The following is a 25046-nucleotide window of genomic DNA, read 5'->3' on the forward strand; positions in this document are numbered from 1 at the left end:
TCAGTAGGCTAACATAGATGAGTCAGTGAACCTGAAAACAGGGCAGCAGAAATTATTCAAACTAAAACACAAAGAGGGAGGGACCTTCAACATGGCAGAGCAGTAAGATGTGGAGATCACCTTCTTCCCCACAAATACATCAAAAATATATCTACATGTGGAACAACTCCTACAGAACACCTACTGAACGTTGGCAGAAGACCTCAGACTTCCCAAAAGGCAAGAAAATCCCCAGGTACCTGGGTAGGGCAAAAGAAAAACAGAGACAAAAGAATAGGTATGGGACCTGCACCTCTGGGAGGGAGCTGTAAAGGAGGAAAAGTTTCCACAAACTAGGAAGGCCCTTCACTGGCGGAGATGGGGGGTGGTGGGGAGCGAAGCTTCAGAGCCACAGAGGAGAGCGCAGCAACAACGGTGCAGAGGGCAAAGCGGAGAGATTCCTGCACAGAGGATGGGTGCCAACCAGCACTCACCAGCCTGAGAGGCTTGTCTGCTCACCCGCCCGGGGTGGTTGTGGGCTGGGAGCTGAGGCTCGGCTTCGGAGGTCAGACCCCAGGGAGAGGACTGGGGTTGGCTGTGTGAACACAGCCTAAAGGGGGCTAGTGCGCCACAGCAAGCCGGGAGGGAGTCCGGGAAAAAGTCTGGAACTCCCTAAGAGGCAAGGAACCATTGTTTCTGGGTGCGCGAGGAGGGGGGATTCAGAGCACTGCCTAAATGAGCTCCAGAGATGGGGGCAAGCTGCAGCTATCAGTGTGGACCCCAGAGATGGGCATGAGATGCTAAGGCTGCTGGTACAGCCACCAAGAAGCCTGTCTGTGAGCACAGGTCACTATCCACACCTCCCGTCCTGGGAGCCTGTGCAGCACACCACTGCCAGGGTCCCGTGATCCAGGGACATCTTCCCTGGGAGAACACACGGAGCTCTCAGGCTGTTGCAATGTTACGCTGGAATCTGCCGCCGCAGGCTCACCCCCCATTTCATACCCCTCCGTCCCCCCGGCCAGAGTGAGCCAGAGCCCCCGAATCAGCTGCTGCTTTAACCCCGTCCTGTCTGGGCGGGGAACAGAAGCCCTCAGGTGACCTACACGCAGAGGCGGAGCCAAATCCAAAGCTGAAACCCAGGAGCTGTGCAAACAAAGAACAGAAAAGGAAATTTCTCCCAGCAGCCTCAGGAGCAGCGGATTAAATCTCCACAATCAACTTGATGTACCTTGCATCTGTGGATTACCTGAATGGACAATGAATCATCCCAAAATTGAGGCAGTGGACTTTGGGAGCAACTGCAGACTTGGGGTTTCCTTTCTGCATCTAATGTGTTTCTGTTTTTATGTTTATCTTAGTTTAGTATTTAGAGCTTATTATCATTGGTAGATTTGTTTATTGACTTGGTTGCTCTCTTCCTTCTTTTTTTTACATAAATATATTTTATTTTCCTTTTTCTCTTTTTGTGAGTGTGTATGTGTATGCTTCTTTGTATGATTAGGTCTGTGTAGCTTTGCTTTTACCATTTGTCCTAGGGTTGTGTCTATCCGTTTTTTTTTTTAGTATAGTTTTTACTGCTTGTTATCATTGGTGAATTTGTTTTTTGGTTTGGTTGCTCTCTTCTTTCTTTTTTTTTATTACTTATTTTTTTATTTCTTAATAATATTTTTTATTTTAATAACTTCTATTTTATTTTATTTCCTTCTTTCTTTTTTTTTCTCCCTTTTCATCTGTCGTGTGTCTGACAGGGTCTTGGTGCTCTGGCCGGGGGTCAGGGCTGAGCCGCTGAGGTAGGAGAGCCAGATTCAGGACATTTATCCACCAGAGACCTCCTGGCACCATGTAATATCAAACGGCGAAAGCTCTCCCAGAGATCTCCATCTCAACGCTAAGACACAGCTCCACTCAATGACCAGCAAGCTACAGTGCTGGACACCCTATGCCAAACAGCTAGCAACACAGGAACACAACCCCACCCATTAGCAGGGAGGCTCCCTAACATCATAATAAGTTCATAGACACCCCAAAACACACCACCAGATGCGGTCCTGCCCACCAGAGAGACAAGATCCAGCCTCATCCACCAGAACACAGGCACCAGTCCCCTCCACCAGGAAGCCTACACAACGCACTGAGCCAGCCTTACCCACTGGGGGCAGACACCAAAAACAATGGGAACTACGAACCTGCAGCCTGCAAAAAGGAGACTCCAAACACAGTAGGTTAAGCAAAATGCGAAGACAGAGAACATGCAGCAGATGAAGGAGCAAGGTAAAAGCCCACCATAACAAACAAATGAAGAGGAAATAGGCAGTCTACCTGAAAAAGAATTCAGAGTAATGAGCGTAAAGATGATTCAAAATGTTGGAAATAGAATGGAGAAAATACAAGAAACGTTTAACAAGGACCTAGAAGAACTAAAGAGCAAACAATGATGAACAATGCAATAAATGAAATTAAAAATTCTCTAGAAGCAATCAATACCAGAATAACTGAGGCAGAAGAACAGATAAGTGACCCGGAAGATAAAACAGTGGAAATAACTACCGCAGAGCAGAATAAAGAAAAAAGAATGAAAAGAATTGAGGACAGTCCCAGAAACCTCTGGGACAACATTAAACACACCAACATTCGATTAATAGGGGTTCCAGAAAAGAGAAAAAAACAAAAGGGACTGAGAAAATATTTGAAGAGATTATAGTTGAAAACTTCCCTAATATGGAAAGGAAATAGTCAGTCAAGCACAGGAAATGCATAGAGTCCAATACAGGATAAATCCAAGGAGAAACAAGCCAACACATATTAAACTATCAAAAATTAAATACAAAGAAAAAATATTAAAAGCAGCAAGGGAAAAACAACAAATAACATACAAGGGAATCCCCATAAGGTTAACATCTGATCTTTCAGCAGAAACTCTGCAAGCCAGAAGGGAGTGGCAGGACACATTTAAAGTAATGAAAAGGAAAAACCTACAACCAAGATTACTATACTCAGCAAGGATCTCATTCAGATTTGATGGAGAAATTAAAACCCTTACAGACAAGCAAAGGTAAGAGAATTAAACACCACCAAACCAGCTTTAGAACAAATGCTAAAGGAACTTCTCTAGGCAGGAAACACCAGAGAAGGAAAAGACCTACGATAACAAACCCAAAACAATTAAGAAAATGGTAATAGGAACATACATATTGATAACTACCTTAAATGTAAATGGATTAAATGCTCCCACCAAAAGACATAAACTGGCTGAATGGATACAAAAACAAGACCCATATATATGCTGTCTACAAGAGACCCACTTCATACCTAAGGACACATACAGACTGGAAGTGAGGGGATGGAAAAAGATATTCCATGCAAGTGGAAATCAAAAGAAAGCTGGAGTAGCAATTCTCATATCAGACAAAATAGACTTTAAAATAAAGACTATTACAAGAGACAAAGAAGGAGACTACATAATGACCAAGGAATCAGTCCAAGAAGAACATATAACAATTGTAAATATTTATGAACCCAACATAGGAGCACCTCAATACATAAGGCAAATGCTAACAGCCATAAAAGAGGAAATCAACAGTAACACAATAATAGCAGGGGACTTTAACACCCCACTTTCACCAATGGACAGATCATCCAAAATGAAAATAAATAAGGAAACACAAGCTTTAAATGATACATTAAACAAGATAGACTCAATTGATATTTATAGGACATTCCATCCAAAAACAACAGAATATTTCAACTGCTCATGGAACATTCTATAGGATAGATCATATCTTGGGTCATAAATCAAGCCTCAGTTAATTTAAGAAAATTGAAATCATATCAAGTATCTTTTCTGACCACAACACTATGAGACTAGATATCAATTAGAGGTAAAAATCTGTAAAAACTACAAACACATGGAGGCTAAATAATACACTACTAAATGACCAAGAGATCACTGAAGAAATCAAAGAGGAAATCAAAAAATACCTAGAAACAAATGAAAATGAAAACATGATGACCCAAAACCTATGGGATGCAGCAAAAGCAGTTCTAAGAGGGAAGTTTATAGCAATACAATCCTACCTCAAGAAGCAAGAAAAATCTCAAATAAACAACCTAAACTTACACCTAAAGCAATTAGAGAAACAAGAACAAAAACCCCCCAAAGTTAGCAGAAGGAAAGAAATCATAAAGATCAGATCAGAAATAAATGAAAAGAAATGAAGCAAACGATAGAAAAGATTAAGAAAACTAAAAGCTGGTTCTTTGAGAAGATAAATAAAATTGATAAACCATTAGCCAGACTCATTAAGAAAAAAAGGGAAAAGACTCAAATCAATAGAATTAACAATGAAAAGGGAGAAGTAACAACTAACACTGCAGAAATACAAAGGATCATGAGAGATTATTACAAGCAACTATATGCTAATAAAATGGACAACCTGGAAGAAATGGACAAATTCTTAGAAAGGCACAACCTTCCGAGACTGAACCAGGAAGAAATAGAAAATATAAACAGACCAATCACAAGTAATGAGATTGAAACTGTGATTAAAAATCTTCCAACAGACACAAGCCCAGGACCAGATGGCTTCACAGGTGAATTCAATCAAACATTTAGAGAAGAGCTAACACCTATTCTTCTCAAACTCTTCCAAAATAGAGCAGAGGGAGGAACACTCCCAAACTTATTCTACGAGGCCACCATCACCCTGATACCAAAACCAGACAAAGATGTCACAAAAAAAGAAAACTACAGGCCAATGTCACTGATGAGCATAGATGCAAAAATCCTCAACAAAATGCTAGCAAACAGCATCCAACAGCACATTAAAAGGATCATACACCATGATCAAGTGGGTTTTATCCCAGGAATGCAAGGATTCTTCAATATACACAAATCAATCAATGTGATACACCATATTAACAAACTGAAGGATAAAAATCATATGATCATCTCAATAGATGCAGAAAAAGCTTTCAACAAAATTCAACACCCATTTATGATTAAAAACCTTCCAGAAAATAGGCATAGAGGGAACCTACCTCAACATAATAAAGGCCATGTATGACAAACCCACAGCCAACATCATTCTCAATGGTGAAAAACTGAAACCATTTCCACTAAGATCAGGAACAAGACAAGGTTGCCCACTCTCACCACTATTTATCAACATAATTTTGGAAGTTTTACAAACAGTAATCAGAGAAGAAAAAGAAATAAAAGGAGTCCAGATTGGAAAAGAAGAAGTAAAACTGTCACTGTTTGCAGATGACATGATACTACACATAAAGAATCCTAAAGACTCTAACAGAAAACTACTAGAGCTAACCAATGAATTTGGTAAAGTAGCAGCATGCAAGATTAATGCACAGAAATCTTTTGCATTCCTATACACTAATGATGAAAAATCTGAAACAGAAATTAAGGAAACACTTCCATTTACCATTGCAACACAAAGAATAAAATACCTAGGAATAAATCTACTTAAGGAGACAAAAGACCTGTATGCAGAAAACTATAAGATACTGCTGAAAGAAATGAAAGATGATACCAACAGATGGAGAGATATACCATGTTCTTGGATTGGAAGAATCATCATTGTGAAAATGACTATACTCCCCAAAGCAATTTACAGATTCAGTGCAATCCCTATCAAACTACCAATGACATTTTTCACAGAACTAGAACAAAAAATTTCACAATTTGTATGAAAACACAAAAGACTCCGAATAACCAAAGCAATCTTGAGAAAGAAAAACAGAGCTGGAGGAATCAGGCTCCCTGACTTCAGACTATACTACAAAGCTACAGTAATCAAGACAGTATGGTACTTGCACAAAATCAGAAATATAGATCAATGGAACAGGATAGAAAGCTCAGAGATAAACCCACGCACATATGGTCACCTTATCTTTGATAAAGGAGGCAAGAATATACAATGGAGAAAAGACAGCCTCTTCAATAAGTGGTGCTGGGAAAAGAATGAAATTGCAACATTCCCATACACCATACACAAAAATAAACTCAAAATTGATTAAAGACCTAAATGTAAGGCCAGACACCATCAAACTCTTAGAGGAAAACATAGGCAGAACACTCTATGACATAAATCACAGCAAGATCCTTTGTGACCCACCTCCTAGAGAAATGGAAATAAAAACAAAAATAAACAAATGGGACCTAATGAAACTTAAAAGCTTTTGCACAGCAAAGGAAACCATAAACAAGACAAAAAGACAACCCTCAGAATGAGAGAAAATATTTGCAAACAAAGCAACAGACAAAGGATTAATCTCCAAAATACACAAGCAGCTCATGCAGCTCAATATCAAAAAAACAAACAACCCAATACAAAAATGGGCAGAAGACCTAAATAGACTTTTGTCCAATGGAGATATACAGATTGCCAACAAACACATGAAAGGATGGTTAACATCACTAATCATTAGAGAAATGCAAATCAAAACTACAATGAGGTATCACTTCACACTGGTCAGAATGTCCATCATCAAAAAATCTACAAACATAAATGCTGGAGAGTGTGTGCAGAAAAGAGAAGCCTCTTGCACTGTTGGTGGGAATGTAAATTGATACAGCCACTATGGGGAACAGTATGGAGGTTCCTTAAAAAACAAAATAGAACTACCATACGAGCCAGCAGTCCCACTACTGGGCATATAGCCTGATAAAACCATAATTTAAAAAGAGTCATGTACCACAATGTTCATTGCAGCTCTATTTACAATAGCCAGGACATGGAAGCAACCTAAGTGTCAATCGACAGATGAATGGATAAAGAAGATGTGGCACATATATACATACATGTGTATATATGTATCCCATATATACAATGGAATATTACTCAGCCATAAAAAGATATGAAATTGAGTTATCTGTAGTGAGGTGGATGGACCTAGAGACTGTCATACAGAGTGAAGTAAGTTAGGAAGAGAAAAACAAATACCGTATGATAATACATATATATGGAATCTAAAAAAAAAAAAAAAATGGTTTTGAAGAACCTAGGGACAGGACTGGAATAAAGACGCAGATGTAGAGAATGGACTTGAGGACACGAGGATTGAGAAGTGTATGTTGGGACAAAGTGAGAGAGTGGCATGGAGATATATACACTACCAAATGTAAAATAGATAGCTAGTGGGAAGCAGCCGCATAGCACAGGGGGATCAGCTCAGTGCTTTGTGTCCACCTAGAGGGGTGGGAGAGGGTGTGTGGAAGGGAGGTGCAAGAGGGAGGGGATATGTATACATATAAGCTGATTCACTTTGTGATACAGCAGAAACTAACAGAACATTGTAAAGCAATTATAGTCCAATAAAGATGTTAAAAAATAAATAAATTAATTAAAACAATAAAAACAAAAAAACAAAATAGTACTTTTAGCTGAAAAAAAACCCACAAAGAGATAAGAATGTTGGGGGAAGGGAGAGGAATAAGAACAAAGCATCCAAAAGCTATGAGAAAAAACAAATTTTAATTTGATTCCCAGAAAAGGATAAAGAAAAAATAGGGTATAAGAAATACTTGAATATATATTGTCTAAGAATATTCCAGAAATGAAAACAACAACAAAAAAACCCCCAAAATGCAGATTAAACATGCTGAAAGAACGTCAAGAAGAATAAAAGGAAGATAAAAGTAATATACATTTATTGTAGAAAATCTAAGCAATTCACATATCCCAAAATAAGAAAAATCAACATACTCATAACCTTGTGAAACAAAATATGTAATTAATGAGTTGTAAAGCCATTCCAGTCTTCTCTATGCAGTTATAAGGTTTTTAAATTTTTTTGATATAGTTAAATCAATCTTTAAATATCTAAGTGAACTCCTTGGAGGAAGTATGTTTTTTGTTTCTAAATCTTTGCCCTAATAATTCTAACAGCCTCAGAAGCTTAGATTTTAGCATAAGGAGAAATTGAGAGGATAATCCTATTTCCACTGGTCTGGGCATCAATGTTCTAGTATATTTGTTCAGTGCTAAAACTAAATATACAAAAACTTTTATAACTTCAGAATAGGTAATAATATCTGATAATAATATCTATGCATATCAACCTTGCATTTTGAAATATATCTATATAATTTCATTACAAAATATTTCAAAGAACAATTCTAGGGTTTAAATTAGACCAGTGGTTCTCAGCTAACAGTTCAAGGTGAAGACCGCTAAGGCAAAAATTTTAATACTTCATGGCTATTCCATCCTCTTCTCAATGTAATTTTTTAAAATTTATAGTTATTCTATATTTTCTTCCTTTCTTCTTGGCTATAATAGTTATTCAGTTGAATTTAGAACTCTACCTTTCACAATATAATCTAGGTTTTGGAAAACTTGATAGAATGAAGAACGTTTATCTTGTACTTCAGTGTCAGCTGAAACCAAATTGGCTTCAGTTTCCAAATCTTTTATCTCTAAAATATTTACAAGTACAATTCAAATTATAATCATCATTATTTTACTCTTTAGAGCCAGGCTGTCAGCCTAAAGAAAATAGATATTTTTAAATTTAGGAAAGCACCTTAAATTTGAACAATCTATCATCATATTTTAAAATAAAACCAGTGTATATAAAAAAGAATCCAGGGCTTCTCTGGTGGCGCAGTGGTTAAGAATCCGCCTGCCAATGCACGGGACACGGGTTCGAGTCCTGGTCCAGGAAGATCCCACATACCGCAGAGCAACTAAGCCGTGTGCCACAACTACTGAGCCTGCACTCTAGAGCCTGTGAGCCACAACTACTGAGCCCATGTGCCACAACTACTGAGCCTGCACTCTAGAGCCTGTGAGCCACAACTACTGAGCCTGCATGCCACAACTACTGAAGCCTATGCGCCTAGAGCCCATGCTCCGCAACAAGAGAAGCCCCCGCAATGAGAAGCCTGTCAACACAATTAGAGAAAGCCCGCGCACAGCAACGAAGACCCAACACAGCCAAAAATAAATAAATTAAATAAATAAATTTTAAAAAACAATGCAGGTAGATTTAAATAAATGTTAATAATGACAATTAATAGAAAGAATATAAATATTACTTTTAAAGTATATTTCTAAATAATTTTTTAAATTAATAAAGTAAGCAATTATTGTCTTAGTAGACCTAAATGCTCCTTCATTTGGATGGTGAGTCTAAAACCTGAGAAGAAGCCATTGCTTCAGTCATCTGTATTTCTTCATAGTGATTAGTATACTCTCTTGCATATGGCCCAAATATCTATTATATATAAATTGATTATACATACTTAATTATTAATACTTAATAACTGGATTTTTAAGAAATTAAGTTGATACTAAATCACTATTTCATTGCTGCTAAAACAGGAGTAGTGAAATTTTGTTGATGAACAGATATAAAGTAAAACTAAATTCAGAGTTTATGAGTTTTAATAAATAAATGGGTAAATAGATGTTTACTAAATAAAAACGTACCCATATATGGATATATGCATGTAAATCTGTATATGCATATATTTATTTGCATGATGTTTATTATATATAGAGACAAAGAAAGACTAAATTCTGAAATAATGGATTTTGGAGATTATGTATGTATATATACACACATCTCTGAATATTTAGAATATATACATATGATTATATATCAATATGTATTTTTACTACAAAACATGTTTTTAGGTAAGAATTACATGCCAATAATCTTTTGGACACTAGATGTCACTAGAGTAAAGGAGAAACTAACAACAACAACTAAAGCTGTTCTAGAATAATTTCCAAAGGAGAATATGTAGCAGGGTTTTGTTTAAGATTGTGTATATTCCTTATTTTTAGGATTTAAAACTCAAATATTCAAATTCATACCTGGATGAAATGTCACATGGACTTAGGTGGAAGTGATTATCCCCTCTGCTCTCTACCCCCAAGTCAAGGGAAAAATCAGATGTTAATTTTTGCCTATTCAATAAGACCTTGAAGAAAGCTAGGCTTGTTCTTAAAATTCAAGCCTACTGACATCATTGCAGGCAACCTGCCACTTTAAGAAGGGATCTGTGCTTTCTTCTCAAAGAGCAGGGTCTTGGAGCAAGAGTGGAAGCCGATGCAAGGTGATCTCGGTGAACTGCTTCTTGCTCTTAAGCATAATGGATCCTCAGACATGTCAAGGAGAACAGATCTCCCGAAGTCACTTTATCTCATACTTAGACTTAAAAATTCTAGGCGTGAGCACCCTAGGTATTGTTTCTTAGATTTTGTTTTGTTTTGTTTTGATTACACTTCACTTTCAAGAAAAATTTGATGGGTTTTTAAACTATTTACTTATAGCCTTAAATCAGGATTATCTATGGGTGATACTGTAACCATAAAGCTGTTACAGACAATAAAAATACTCACTTAAAAAGCTCATTTCTGTCGATGGCTCTGTTGGTTTGGGGGTCGATTGCATAGACAGTCAAGTCACACTTTGTGTAATCTTCTAGAGAAAAGGCATCGCCATGCCGGCGAGCTCCAATGGACTCTACCACAACCTTGGCACCAGGAATTTGCTCCTGAACATAGCGATCCAAAATCCTGTAAATCAAACAAAGCACAAACATGACATTCTGACAGGCTCGCTGAGGAAAAAAATCACCTTCAACCTGAAATGACATTTAGTAAATGAAAAATGATGACAGCCTGGTTTTTGTTAATGTTTACTGAATATGAACTCTTGAAAAAAGTTCTCTATATATTTAGAGGGTTTAACTCCCAATGATGCTAGAAGCTGAATAAGGTAGAAAGAGGTCATCAACCATGTCCTATTTAAGTCTAGACTTTTAAAATTTATGATACTATTTGAGCTTTCACATGGCTCATGAGAAATGCCAACTATGTTGTACAAATAAAACTGTCTATGCTTTATGGGAGCCATGGGGTCTTAGAACTCTTGAGTTCATATGGCTGGTGTTATAAATTACACCTTCCACCAGATTTTGTGATATGTCAAGGTGCAACAGTAGGATACCTTTTTTCCTAAGAGTGTAAAGACCCTTAGAGCATTATAGCAGTGAGAATGTAGAGATATTTTGCTTTGTCAGGTTTACCAGGTTAAGATAAAAATATTGCATGCAAATCTCAGAAGCTATTTAGGAGAATACAAACAACTAAAAGATACATCATTTAGTATAGAATCAGTAATGTTCAACAGAAAAGAAAGAAATAATGATAAACCATAGATAATTTTCTGTAAGGTACAATTTGTTTCTAATTAGATAACTTGATTTTAATTAAAAGTACAAATTATTGCCAAATAAGTATTTGTTATCTGTACTGCCACAAATGGCAGTTTCCTTAATGTTCTTTTCCTTATTAAAAACTTTATATTATTAATCCTTGAAGATTAACATTAGACTGCATACTATTAAATATTTATAGACATTTATATGTAAATGAATTAATTTTAATAACTATGCATGGCAAATATTTCAAAATTTATCTATAGATTCAATGTTCCTTTTGGAGTTCAAGCTGTGTGGCATTTAGGGGGAGGGAGGAGTAATATATTCTAAAGACCTTTGATACAACAGGAAATAACTTTTACTTTAGATGCCAAAACTGACCTGCTTTCTGCTCTATTAAAAAAAAAAATATTGCCTTCAGAGTCTGGTATGTGCTTGGCTTGCCTTTGTTTAAAGAACAAACAGGATATGAAACTTTGGAGGAAATGGCTGTACCCCTGAGCACAAGTCTATGGTGTGCACACCAGGGGACACGCCAACGTAAATGAAGTGTTTTCTTGTTTACTTTTAAACTGGTATAGAGGAGCATAGTTGAAGTTTCTCTTACTTAAGTACTACTCATTCTTTTCCTTTTCTCTCATGAACATTTTTTTTTTTCCTTAAACATTTAGAGATATTTTGGGATGAGATATCTGTTATGATAAAGCAGAATGTGTTCATATTTGAATTCCTTTTTTTACCTTTTTCTAATAGATGCATGTAAAACTAAATTTAATTGTTTTAAAATATGAACACATTTTGTAAAAATCAATCTTTCCACTTCTCATCTATGTCTATATACCTAAGCATTTCTACAATGTCTATCTCTGTCTCCATTACAATATATATGTATATACATTACATGTCTACATATATATACATTACATATATATATGATATTCATTAAGAATGGATTTTTAGCCCTTGATCTTCATATGTACATAGGTACATGGTTGCTTCCAAAAATTTTTTTTACCTCATATTTTTAAAAAATATAACTCTCTAGCTACTTACTTTGAATTGGTTCATATAAACTAATGCCAATATTTAAATTGCCCTTATGGTTATTTCACTTTAATTTATTAATTATTTTATTAATTATTATTAATTTATTAATTAATTTATTAATATACAAAGCCAATTCACACATACATTTTGGAATCAAATGTCATGTGGATTTACAACATGTATTGATAATTACATCAATAGCAAACATGTCTCTCCAGTCTACCAGCCTAAAGTATTTGCATGCTACTAGGTCACAATATTTTGTTTAAACACTTTAATTAATAAAAGAAATTCTATAATTTATAATATATATATTTGTATGCATACACACATACATAGAGCGCACGCGTGAGAGAGAGGGATCTATAATATTTATCAATCTGTAATATCTGTGTCACACACATACACTGTATCAAGGGAGATGTCTGTGATGACGTTTATATAATGTTAATAGTGCCCTGAATCTAAATTCTTAGAAGCAATATGTCAACTGAAAATATAAGTAGTATAACCAAATATATGGCAGTATAGTATTCAATTATGGCAAAATTTGTCAAAACAAAGAACTGTCTGATCTTCTAAAAAAGCAAATACAGTGCAAATGAATTGGTATAATAATTACAATCATTAAATAAAAATTAAATTTTCATTTAGGGTTTATTGTTCTACTTCAGTTTAAAAGGTCTGTAACATACTGATAGTATTTAGTAATATATTATTATGTGATCTTTAAACAGTTTCAAAAACTCTAAACTGAGGAAATATGTTAATATAATTAACATATTTCATTATACATATACATATATACATATATGTTTATATATAAATATATGTATGTAGAACGTTTTACTGTGCTACCACGTGATAACTAATTAAATAAAATTTAAACTAGTTTCTAATTTAAACTAAAATTAGTAATGTAAATAGCTTTCTTGCAATAAATGTTGAAAGGCATATTTAACTAAAACTTTTTTTTATGCAAACACAATACGCTTTTTTTTTTAAATGATAGCATTTTGTTTAAAGATTCTAAGTTTTTTTTTTTAATAAATGTATTTATTTATTGATCTTTGGCTGCGTTGGGTCTTTGTTGCTGCGTGTGGGCTTTCTCTAGGGACGCGGGCTTCAGTAGTTGTGGCACACAGGCTTAGTTGCTCCACGACATGTGGGATCTTCCCAGACCAGGGCTCGAACCCATGTCCCCTGCATTGGCAGGCGGATGCTTAACCACTGCACCACCAGGGAAGCCCCAAAATGCTTTTTTTTTTAAATCACAAACTAACGGTACAAATAAACAACTGGCTCATTAACTAATTTATTACCAAACCAAGTTATTTTTGGTTGATTCCCCTAAATTTTAACTTACAACATCACTTATCCAGTTACCTATATGTACATTTTCAATTAGTTTTAACCAGAAATTGCTTTATAAAAAAATAAGTGTAGAGGCTTTACTGAAATAGTTTTATAACTAAAACAAGTATTTGCTTACGGCCGATTTAACTTTTATATTTTCACACTAAAATTATTACATCAGCCATCTTCTCAATTACCTATTTGTGTGAATGAGCCAAGATAAAATTACCATTTGATGAGAGTTTCTGGCCTTGTGTGCTAGAGCAGCTCATTCCCAAGAAAAAAATGGATTGGGTTTTTAGTGAGGTTTGCCTTCTAAGAAGCATTGTAAAGAGGGAGTGGTTAGGAACCCAGCCTGCCGCTGGCCCATAGATGTAGATTCTAATTAAATTTCCACCACTGGCTATCTGTGTCTCTGTGGAAATTTCTCAGCCTCTCAGAGTTTTAGGGAACTCTTCTGTACAATGGGGAAAGTAATCATATCTACCTCAAAGGTCTCTGTGAGAAGTTAATTAGATGGCACCCATTAAGTGCACAAAACCCAACAAATAAAACGAGTGCCACAAATATTAGCTATTCGTTGTGGTGGTTGTAGAAACTCCTCAGATTTCATGATTGTAAACCCTACTTAGCCTTTTGTTGAAACAAATGCTTTATATTCACCTAGCAGCATAGGAAGCTGCACTCCAGGTACTTGCCAATATTTTTTCAAAAGCCTGGCTAAAAGAATCAACAGGCACTGCAGATGGCTGGAGAGATATGCAGCACAGTACAGGCTTTCCTAATATTGTGAACTTATTTCCTCTGTTAATACAGACTGGTAGAGACTCTACCCAGACCATATCCTCAGCAATGTTCCAGCTTCCATGGAACATTTTGTTCATGACATAAGGAGATATCCTGTCCATGATGTCCCACAGGATAAAAACATTTCCCTCCAATCCGGCATTTCACTCAGAAATAGTTATGCCTTTCCACCAGAAGTGGTTTCGTTTTTTGAATTTTTTAACTGATTCTTTTTTCTTCTTCTTCTTCTGTTTGTTTGTTTGCTTGCTTTTTTTTTTACTTTGGCCTTAAAATGATGAAAACCAAGTTTTTGTTTCCTACTTTCTAGTGACTCTGCAGGACACTGTAGCATCTTTATTACTAGTCTCACTTTGACTCCTTCTGTAATGTCTTTCTATTGTTTGCCATATTTTTCTGACTCATGTTAAATGTATTTTACCTTGTTTCATTGTACAAATCATTACAAGCTGCCTTAAGTTCTCCTTGAATCATGTCAAACATTAAAAAAAAAATTAAATGTAGCCTCCATTACAACTTAGACATAAGTGAAAGTATCTAAAATACCATTTGTGTTACTGCTGACACAAATGGAATTTTCTTATATAAACATGTGGTTGAATTTATTTCTCAAGTTAAAAAAACAGCAGCACAGAAAGGTAAATTGTGTAGAAGTTGGAGAAAGTTAAGAGGAGAAGTATAAATATGATTAAGAGAATAGAGGCACTGGCCATTGCTGATCAGGTATATGAATTGAGTGGCTGCACAAGAAAATGATATTTTTACCTTGTATCATGGATTGGGACTAATTATAAAAGATAATAAGCCATTCTATTTGACAAAACTTCTGGACCATAAAACATAAAAGAATATGAGAGAAAGAAGCATTTTGAAAGGAATAAACTCCCACTATGTATTTTGGAAATATTTATAAAGCAGCTGTGATTCAAATGTTTTAATGGAACCATATATCATGATCCTATTTTTATCTTGCAGCTGCTTTCTAGTTATTTTCTCTTTGATGCAAGCAAAAGCTCTGAAAAATAAATTGAACTGAATGATACGATATTTGGGAAAAGTAAAACAGAGATTATAACACTTTACCTTTTCTGCTTCCCTCTTCAATTTCTCTGTGTGTCCAAATTTTTTTTGATAAGAAGATAATAAGGGGCTGGAAAATGCCATTTTTCACTGTTTTGTTAATGGATTTTACCTTTGGAATATGAATAACCACTTTCCCTCAAGTCACAGCATAGAATATAACTGTATAGATTAATGTTTTCCTCTATTGTATGTTTTAAAATATTTATTAAAACTTTTCTAAAATATATAGCAAAAATCATGAGTTAAAATAAAAATATTACAGCCAATATACTGATACCTTCATTATAATTCTCTTATGAATTAAATGTATTTTTATTTTCCATAATCTAACTCAGTCTGTTCTTTAAGCTTGCTGTTTTCTTAAGTGAATACTTGCTCCAACTCCGCTTTATTTTTTAATGTTTGTATTTTTCTTACAGGGCAAACAGAGACAATGTAAAAATGTCTCTATCTGCTCTAAAACTAAAACAAAATAGGGTTTTTTTAATTGGTCTTCCATTAAACTATATTTATTTTCAGTTAAGAAAGAGTCTACTTATCTCTCTTGCAAACAACAGCAATTGCTCAAATACATCAAACTTTATTTTTAAATAAAAGTAAAATTAAAATATCCTCAATGGAACTATAAATAGCATTATGTTTGTTTTTTATTTGCTTTGTTTTCATTGTTTCTGAAAAAAAGCAAAAAAAAAAAAAGATACGAGAAAAAATACTGAATCTGACAAAATACACCATCTAAATATAACAGCTAAACTTTTTTTTAAAATATATGTTGCTGAGAAAAATGGAAGAGGGATACAATTATGTATTTAAATTTTTCTATATCATATATATCAGATGGCAAATATTAACTGAGAAAGCTTATTTATCATCCTTCAATACTTTTTTATTTCTCACAATGGAAACTGGTACAGTTCTGATAAACATTCAGAAATTTGTTAATCAATGGTGAACATGGCCATTAAAATATGAAATAAACCTATTGAAAGCAAACACATCAGCATATATGACTCTTCACTAAATCAATATACAGTGGAATCTTAAGAAAAAGTAAAATCTAGTTGACAATTTGCTTTTGGTTATCTCTGCAAAGTGCATGAGTAACAATATCAGACACTGTTTTGTACAAATCAAATTGTATTCTGGGCTATCTTAATTTTGTAAAAAAACTATGACTTCTTAAAACATAATTAGTTGAAAGTAAGTATTTCTTCTTGGAAAGGCAGGAAGTTACTTCTTTCTCTATCAAAATAAAGCCCCAAAGTATTTCAGAAAAACAATAGATGCGTCCCTTTTGTGTCACAACAATGAATCACCTAGACTTTGAATAAAACCAAAGTACAGTTATCTTTTTTAAAAAGAATCATAACTTATGCCTTGAATATTAACAAGTAGGATTTCATTTTATTTCAAGTTTATGTTTTATTTTATCACTGGTTTCAATTTATTTTACAGCTATTATATGCCTATTACAGAAAATGTTACTTTCCAAAGCTATGCTATTGAAATGTCTGTACTTTACTATCTGATAAAATTAGGTCATTTATGGTCATTCTCTGTTGATAACCTCTTCAACTTCAACTACATCTTTGTGTTAGGGATACTTGAACAAAATTGGCATGTGATTGGAAATATTTATAGCAATTCAGTTTAGCATACAGCAGATAAGAAAAGCTACACAACAAAACTTTCAATTCAATAATATATTTCATATGTCCCAGCTGGGCTTATATTTTTTAACAGATTTTCATTGGTTTGATAGGCTAGCACCATACTTGATACATATAACATACTCGGTTCACATGGAATAAATGAGACAAAAGAAAATAATCTTAATGTACGGCTAAAAAAGTGACTGTGGGTAATAGATAGTGGAGTTTTAATCCATCACCAAGTTGGGAAACCATCAGGGCGATGGTGACAGTGCAAGCTGACATCTGGGGCCTTTATGGATGTGAATCAACTATTGCTAAATAAAGTCAATCCTCTCTAAGAACACACCATTACTTTCGCCATGTATAATTTTATCAAATTCTTCAGTGTCCAAGTATGGCAAATATTATTTTTATTTTATTTGCTCAGACCCAACACCTAGGAGTCATTATTGTTTCTTACCTTTTCTCATACATCCAATCCATAACAAATTCTGTAGGTTGTACCTTCAAAAATATACCCTTAACTTAACCCCTTCCTATACCCACACCTACCACCAGTCCAAGCCACATTGATCTCTCCTGGACTACTGCTCTAGACTCATAACTTGTCTCCTGATCTCCCACTCAACAACCTTTTAAAACTGAAGCTAGAATGTTATTTCTCTGTGCAAAACATTTAAAGCAATGCTGCCCAAAAGAAATACAATGCAAGTTGCACATGTAAATTCAAATTTTTTGTAGCCACATTAGAAAATTAAAAATAAAAATGGTGAGATCAATATATTTATTTAACCAAATCTATCCAAAAATGATCATTTCAGTATGTAATCCATATAAAAATATTAAGGAGATATTTTACTTTCTTTTTTGTACTAAGTCTTTGAAATCTGGTGCGTATTTTATACTTACAGCACCTCTCATTTGGACCTGTCACTTTTCAAGCACTCAATAACCACATGGAACTAGTGGCTACTATATTGGACAGTTATAAGGATTTTCTATCTTACGCAGAGTAAAATGTTAAATCCTTCAAGTGGCCTATGAGATCCTATATAACTCATTCCCTACCTTGACATCTATATCTTGATATGACCAGTATGCCCCTTAATCTTGATTTTCATATCTGTGGTGTCCTCCTTCTGGGATAACTCCCACCACACCTAACCCTCCCCACATCACCACAGACCCATGACTTTCTCCCTCACTTCTCTCAGGTTTCTGCTCGGCTTTCACCTTATTAGAAAGGTTTTCCTCAATCATCCTATATGAAATAGTACTTCTCTTCCATATTTTTATATTGTTACTTTAATTTGTCTTTATCATAGTTATCACTACCTAGCATCACATTATAAATTAATTTATTATTCTTATTCTATTTGCTGTTTTCCCCCAACAGAATGTAAGCATCATGGGAACAGGGACTTTGCTTTAATTCACTGTTAAATCTACAGTGCTTACAACCAGGAACTACCCTTTTTTTAATGACTAAATTGCCAGCTTCAGGATATGGATATTAGGAATCAAAAAGTTTAATTTCCTGGCCCAAGACCTCTTAGTCACTGGTGGGCCAGGGCTTGAGCCTAGGTCCTCTGAATTCAAAAGGAACAGCCTTCCTAGTAAAAATTATTAATATATATCACTTGGGAATTTCACACAAGATTTTCCCCAAAGTGTTTTCTTATAGGAGTTTGAATAGAATAGATATGCATTATAACCTTTTCTCTCTACAAAGTATAATGCTCTAAATTAGGAGTTGCTAACTTAGAGCCCTCAGGCTAAATCCAGCCTACTACCTCATTTTGGAAATAAAGTTTTATTTGTAAAAGGATTTTGCTATAAAAATTACTAATTATTGTTAATATTTAAATATTATAATAAAAGAATTAATTTAATGAAATAACAAAATTTAAATAACATTAAAAGTAAAAATATTATTTTTAAATTTATAATTACTAAACTATTAATATATCCCTTTATAGAAAGTTCCCTGAGCTCCTCAACTCTAAAGCAAAGGGTAGGTAAAAATGATCAAAGATAATGTATTTATTGATTTACCTTTCAACTTCACCTTTCCCCTCAACACCAAGTCTCTATTATGCAGATTTAAGACAGTGTAAGTGCTGGCACTTATTTTTTACTGTTTCATAGGTTTTCTTCCCAAGAGACTTTATAATTCTTATCCCAGAAATACACATTTTGGCTAGATTTCTAAAGTATGTTTGGAACCTTAATTCCAGAAGCTATAAATTAATTACACAGACACATTTCATATGCTATGTAAATATTCTAGGAAATAGACTCTTCCAAACTAAAGCAATAACTACGTCAATAAAGTCCTGATTTCACTGAATTTTCATATTGTATTTAGAAAGTAAGAGAAGCATTTGATCAACTCCAAGATCTAAATTATCAATTCTGCTTCATACTGTAACACAATATTTCTAAACTCTTTTATTTATACTTTTGAAAATGTCATTTCCATAGATTCTTAAGGATTTAAATTTTAGAATCCCAAACTTCTTTTATTTATCTGGGCTTCATGGTGAAGTGGAAAGAGAAAGGAAGAAGACAGAAAATGCAAACATTTCTTAGCTTCTTTAGACATTATTGCCAATCATTTGTAGTTATAATAAGGTCTCCTTAACCTTATCCTCACAGCTATTTCTACTCCTTAATCTCAAGAATTTGTAAGAGAAAAACAAGGCTCACAAAGAGATACATGCTAAGGTCAACCTAAAATACTTCAAAACATACACACGCGAGGCCACTTGTAAGGGGCATAGCTTCGCATTATGGGGGAATTTGCTGAATACATTAATATAATTAAAAAGATATGTGTTTCATTACAAAGGGTCACTGGTTAATTCTATAAGCATTAAAAAACAAAGTAATAAAAATTTTGTTCAGTAGAGCCATTTCAGCCAGTTCCAAGGGAGTGGAAAGTAATTATTAGCATTCCTATAGCACCTAACATTTACTCTTTGAGCATTCTGTTTTCCAGGCACTGTGTTCTTAGCTATCAAAGGATACTGACCCCTTCTGAAAAACCTTCCCCATTGTGAAATGGATATAATAGGTCATTAAATTTTTCTTTCATCAACTCTCCCAATTTGTACTGATTTTCTTCTTATAAGAAAAACTTTGGATTATGATCTGGCCTCATACATGGCCTCATATATGGGTCTACCTAAAGGAAAAAATAAAAGTGATGATCATATGGAGTTCAAGTTTTCCCTTCTTAAGATAGGGAAAGTCTCATAGGAAATACAGAAAATGGCTTTGATGATGATGTGATTTGTCATCTAAGAATGTCTACAGGAAATGAATGTGTTGGTTAGTCTGGTCACTGGAACAATAAATTCCTATATATTTTTTAAACATCTTTATTGGAGTTTAATTGCTTTACAATGGTGTGTTACTTTCTGCTTTATAACAAAGTGAATCAGCTACACATATACATATATCCCCATATCTCCTCTGTCTTGAGTCTCCCTCCCTTCCTCCCTATCCCATTCCTATTTTTAATTAATAAATTAGTACTCTGCTGTCTACCTTGGCTATATGTATGTTTTCATTATGCCCTCCATCCCCTCCCCGCCACCCCAAGACACTGAGAGTGAGCGTTTTGGGCTTCATGGTGCTGGATTAGATCTAATAGTCTTTATCTCTACTTCCATCTTCCATCTACTAAAGTAGCTTTCAAAAAGGAATCATAATGATTACATACTATATGATTCCAAGGGTATTATGTTCTGGAAAAGCTAAAACTATGGAGATAGTAAAAAGATCACTGATTTCTGGGGGTTAGTGGGGAAGGGAGGTTTGAATAGGTGGAGCATGGAGGATTTTTTAGAGCAGTGAATCTATTCTGTATGATACTACAGTGATAGATATATGTCTTTACACATTAGTCCAAACCACAGAATGTACAACACCAAGAGTGAACCCTATGCAAATTATGGATTTGGGATGATTATGACGTGTCGAACTAGGTTTGTTGATTATAACAAACGCACTACTCTGGTGTAAGATGTGGATAGTGAGGGAAGCTATATGTGTGGGGGAAAGAAGTATATGGGTATTCTCTGTATCTTCTACTCTATTTTCCTATGAACATAAAAGTGCTAAAATAAAGCCTCTTTAAAAAGGGATCCAAAATTGTTGTGCTTAAGAATCTCTAAATTAACACAGATTGTAAAAACAAAAAAACTATAAAAGGGAATCTGGCATGTGCCTGCTGTGCTTACTGCACTAGCAAATTTATGTTTAATTCTATCAAAAGCAACACAAGATTGACATCCTTATTCCAGTTTTCAAGATGAGAAAATATGGTCCTAAGCGTTAAATATCTTTCTCAGAGGTCACACAGCTACAGTAGGATTCAAACTTGTTTATTTGAATCCATAATCTGAGCTCCCTTACTAAACTATGCTCTTTTAATAGAACATGCAAAAACTCTGGCATCTCTCTGCCTTACCTTACTGACTTTGGATCACTAACCTCATTTGTATAGGATATCTATTATTCATTGAATGTTCACAATTTCCATTGTCCTAGATGGCTTATATTATTTAGTTCTCACAACAATTCTATGACAGGAGTTTTATCTGGTCAACAAGTGGTGAAACTGAGTCTGGGGAAGATTAAATTATTTGCCCAAGCTCGTGTTTCAAAACCAATATTATATGAAGTCAAAGTTCCTTTCACAGTGATATATTTCTCTCAAGACTTGAAAGATGCCTGATTTTTCTCTTCCATATCTTCATATCCATGTAAGAGGAATAAATCATATAATTGCTACGAAATTATACTTTTACATTGCCATTTTTTCCAGTTTTTATAAATTTCGTCTCAATATGAAGAAAAGGGCATCATGATTTTGCTTGTATAACATTTTCATTCAGTAAAATGCATCAAATGCTTACTCTATAACTGGAACTATGGTAGTGAAAAGTAGATTTCCTATCCTTATGAAGCTTATATTAAATTGATATAAATATAAACATTAGATAATGCTTTGAACAAAAGCAGAACAAAGGGTTAGAGGTTGAGAAGAGTGTCATCTATTTTGGATAGGGTAATCAGAAAAGCCTGCCTCAATGGATGACATTAAAGCAGCTAAGAGACAGGCATAATTCTAACTTTTTTCAGGTGTAATCAGCTATTATTTTAATAAAGGTTAAGCATGTATAAACCACTTTTGCAGAAGTAAACAAGGCACTGCGTGATTGCTATTCTACACTTAAATGTTAATAATCACCTCTTTCATAGGACATTTTATGTGACACTCATAGGTTGAATTTTCTGAAACGTTAACAAGTAATGGTTGCAAAGCACATATGCTTTTATTACAGGAGAGTCTCTCATGCCTTAATCAGTGCCTATTGTATTTTATTTCACACATAATTACTAAAAGGTTAGCTGTATGACTATCTGAAGCTTCTTCTGGCAACTTGGAAGTGTCAGATATTTTGCTCAAAAGAGACAAATTGACAGTAATTGACATCTGTCAACCTGAACTCAACAGAAGACAAGAAATAACTAATAAATACAACTATAAAATTATTAAATGACGGCAGGCTAGGTTAGGGTAGTTAAGAGTGAAATAGTAAAGACATTTTAATAATCCTTGATAACATTTAGAATATTAGAGAACTGTGAATTAATAATCACAATTTGTCTGAGTCAACAATAACATATTCAGCCATGTACAGTGTACACTGTTCAAAAGGCAGAGGGAAGGCTTCCCTGGTGGTGCAGTGGTTGAGAATCTGCCTGCCAATGCAGGGGACACGGGTTCGAGCCCTGGTCTGGGAAGATCCCACATGCCGCGGAGCAACTAGGCCCGTGAGCCACAACTACTGAGCCTGCGCATCTGGAGCCTGTGCTCCACAACAAGAGAGGTCGCGATAGTGAGAGGCCCGCGCACCGCGATGAAGAGTGGCCCCTGCTCGCCGCAACTAGAGAAAGCTCTCGCACAGAAACGAAGACCCAACACAACCATAAATAAATAAATAAATAAATAAATTTATATATTAAAAAAAAAAAAGGCAGAAGGAAATGACATACATTTTAGAATAATTTAAATATATGTTGTTTAAAATTAGCAATCTTAGTTTTTAAAAGAATAAGCTTTAGCCATCTAGATACATCACTTTGAGAAATAGCATTCCCCAGACTAGCTGGATTACTGAGATAATGAGCTTTTTCAAGAATCTGGGGCCACAAAATCAAGACATATACTCAAATAATTAAGTTATGATTTCTTATATGCAGCATTTTGAGTTTATGTTGACCCATCAGTCAAAGCATTCTGAATAATAAGATCTTCTCACATCTAATTTTCATTCCTATTTGAACGTACTCTTAGAATCTTCACATATTCCAAATGAAGCTACCTATTTCAATAAAAGAGTGAGCTAAATTGTTTTTAAGAAGGTATTATAAAATATATGTTTAGTCTGAACATTGTAATTATTAAAATGACCTAATTCAATAAAAACTATACCCATATGAAAATAAACATATAAGTAAAGAAAAATCATTACTCTGTAAGATCTTCTATCTTTTTTTCCACTAGAGTAGGGGGTACATTAGAAACAATGACTTGCATATCCAGTTGATTGACCACAGAGACCTGAAAGAAGAAAAAACAGAATTCATTTGGCTTTTACTCATTAGCCTTTCTATAATCAAAAATTAACATTTTTTCCTTCCCTACTATGCATAGTGGTTTCCCATTTATAAATTTAGGAATAAATGATATTTCTAGCTACACAATCTCTACTAGGTATGTTGGAGCAGGTTGAGAATGACAGACTAGTTGTTTACTTAGAAGTTATAGAACCCTAAGTGACTTCGACTGTTGTTGGTTTTGCGTTTGTTTTCTTGGCTTTTACAAAAGCATAAATGAAGGTGGTTTTGTATGTTTTTTTAATTGGGTTATTTAAGAACACTCAGCAAAATGGAAAACCCAGCTTTTAGATTTTATAAATCCTAAGAGGTCATTTATTCATTGTGACTAAGAATCTGGGATATGGATAGTTGTTAGAATAATTCATTCCATGAGATCACCACATATAGAATTCATGTCTGCTTTAGCCAACTTTATGTTTGTGTAGATAAAGAGATATATACATACAAACTTACAGAGAGGGCTAAGATGAACTAATTTAACAGATGTTTATGAATCCACTCTTTCATGTAACATTTACAGAGTCCATTCTATGTTCTTATTTAGAAAAATGGAATAAAAACAATAGCATTTATTCTCTGCTTACAATGTATCATTTACTGTTTTTCTCAATGCTCTAAGGAATTAACACTCATGTAATTCTATAAATCACCATATCAGGTAGTTATGATTATCATTCCAATTTTTAAATATGAAAACTAATAAAACAAAGAGCCATTAATAACCTGGGCCCAAATAAGCATAATCTCCAGAATATGTGCTCTTTACTATTACCCAATACAGATGTAAAAAATGTAAAGTCAAATCATACACTGTGCTGCATGTACAATGCAGGATTAAAATTGTGTAAATGCATATACACCAGGACCATGAATTGAATACTTTGGATTAGATAGATTTAGCACCATATATCTGAATATAATTTATACTAGGGAATAACTTCATGTTTATATATATTTTTGATATAGGCTGCAAATATAGTTGCCCATACATGCCCTATCAGGAGTCACAAACTCAAATGTTTTCAGGGACCAGGCAGGTAACCTAAATAAGTGAAGTAGCCAGAAGTATGAACTAATAGGGAGAATTGGAAGTCTCTTAAATCAGAGAGCATACGACTCCTCTGAAGAGGTCAAGCTACTACTCATCTCTAATGAATGTTGCCATGTGGGAAAACAGGTGCAGATTTCCTGGACTTTTCCATTTTTCAGGAAAAGAAATACTGTGTGAAATA

The 25046-nt window shown here is 34.5% G+C and overlaps 1 protein-coding gene and 1 long non-coding RNA gene across 12 annotated transcripts in view; one reads left to right on the top strand and one right to left on the bottom strand.

The window, feature by feature from the left end:
- LOC309642428 overlaps positions 1-10361 on the top strand; it is a 577545-nt gene extending 567184 nt beyond the window's left edge. The window contains exon 2 of the long non-coding RNA XR_014253192.1: positions 1546-10361. This is a non-coding gene — a long non-coding RNA (uncharacterized lncRNA). The remainder of the gene's footprint in view (positions 1-1545) is intronic.
- Positions 1-25046, bottom strand: part of PCDH15 (protocadherin related 15) — a 735694-nt gene that overhangs the window by 36290 nt on the left and 674358 nt on the right. For all 11 annotated transcript variants that reach the window (XR_014253086.1, XM_082423601.1, XM_082423610.1 and 8 more), the window contains 2 exons: positions 23667-23755; positions 10350-10526 (listed from right to left, as the gene is read on the bottom strand). Coding sequence is in view for 10 of the 11 variants with exons in the window: in XM_082423601.1 (XP_082279727.1) it covers positions 10350-10526; positions 23667-23755 (266 nt within the window). In the remaining variant the exon portion in view is untranslated. The remainder of the gene's footprint in view (positions 1-10349; positions 10527-23666; positions 23756-25046) is intronic.

This window comes from Balaenoptera physalus (genome assembly GCF_965194825.1).
Source record: "Balaenoptera physalus genome assembly, chromosome: 14".
In the NCBI taxonomy this organism is placed as follows: Eukaryota; Metazoa; Chordata; class Mammalia; order Artiodactyla; family Balaenopteridae; genus Balaenoptera; species Balaenoptera physalus.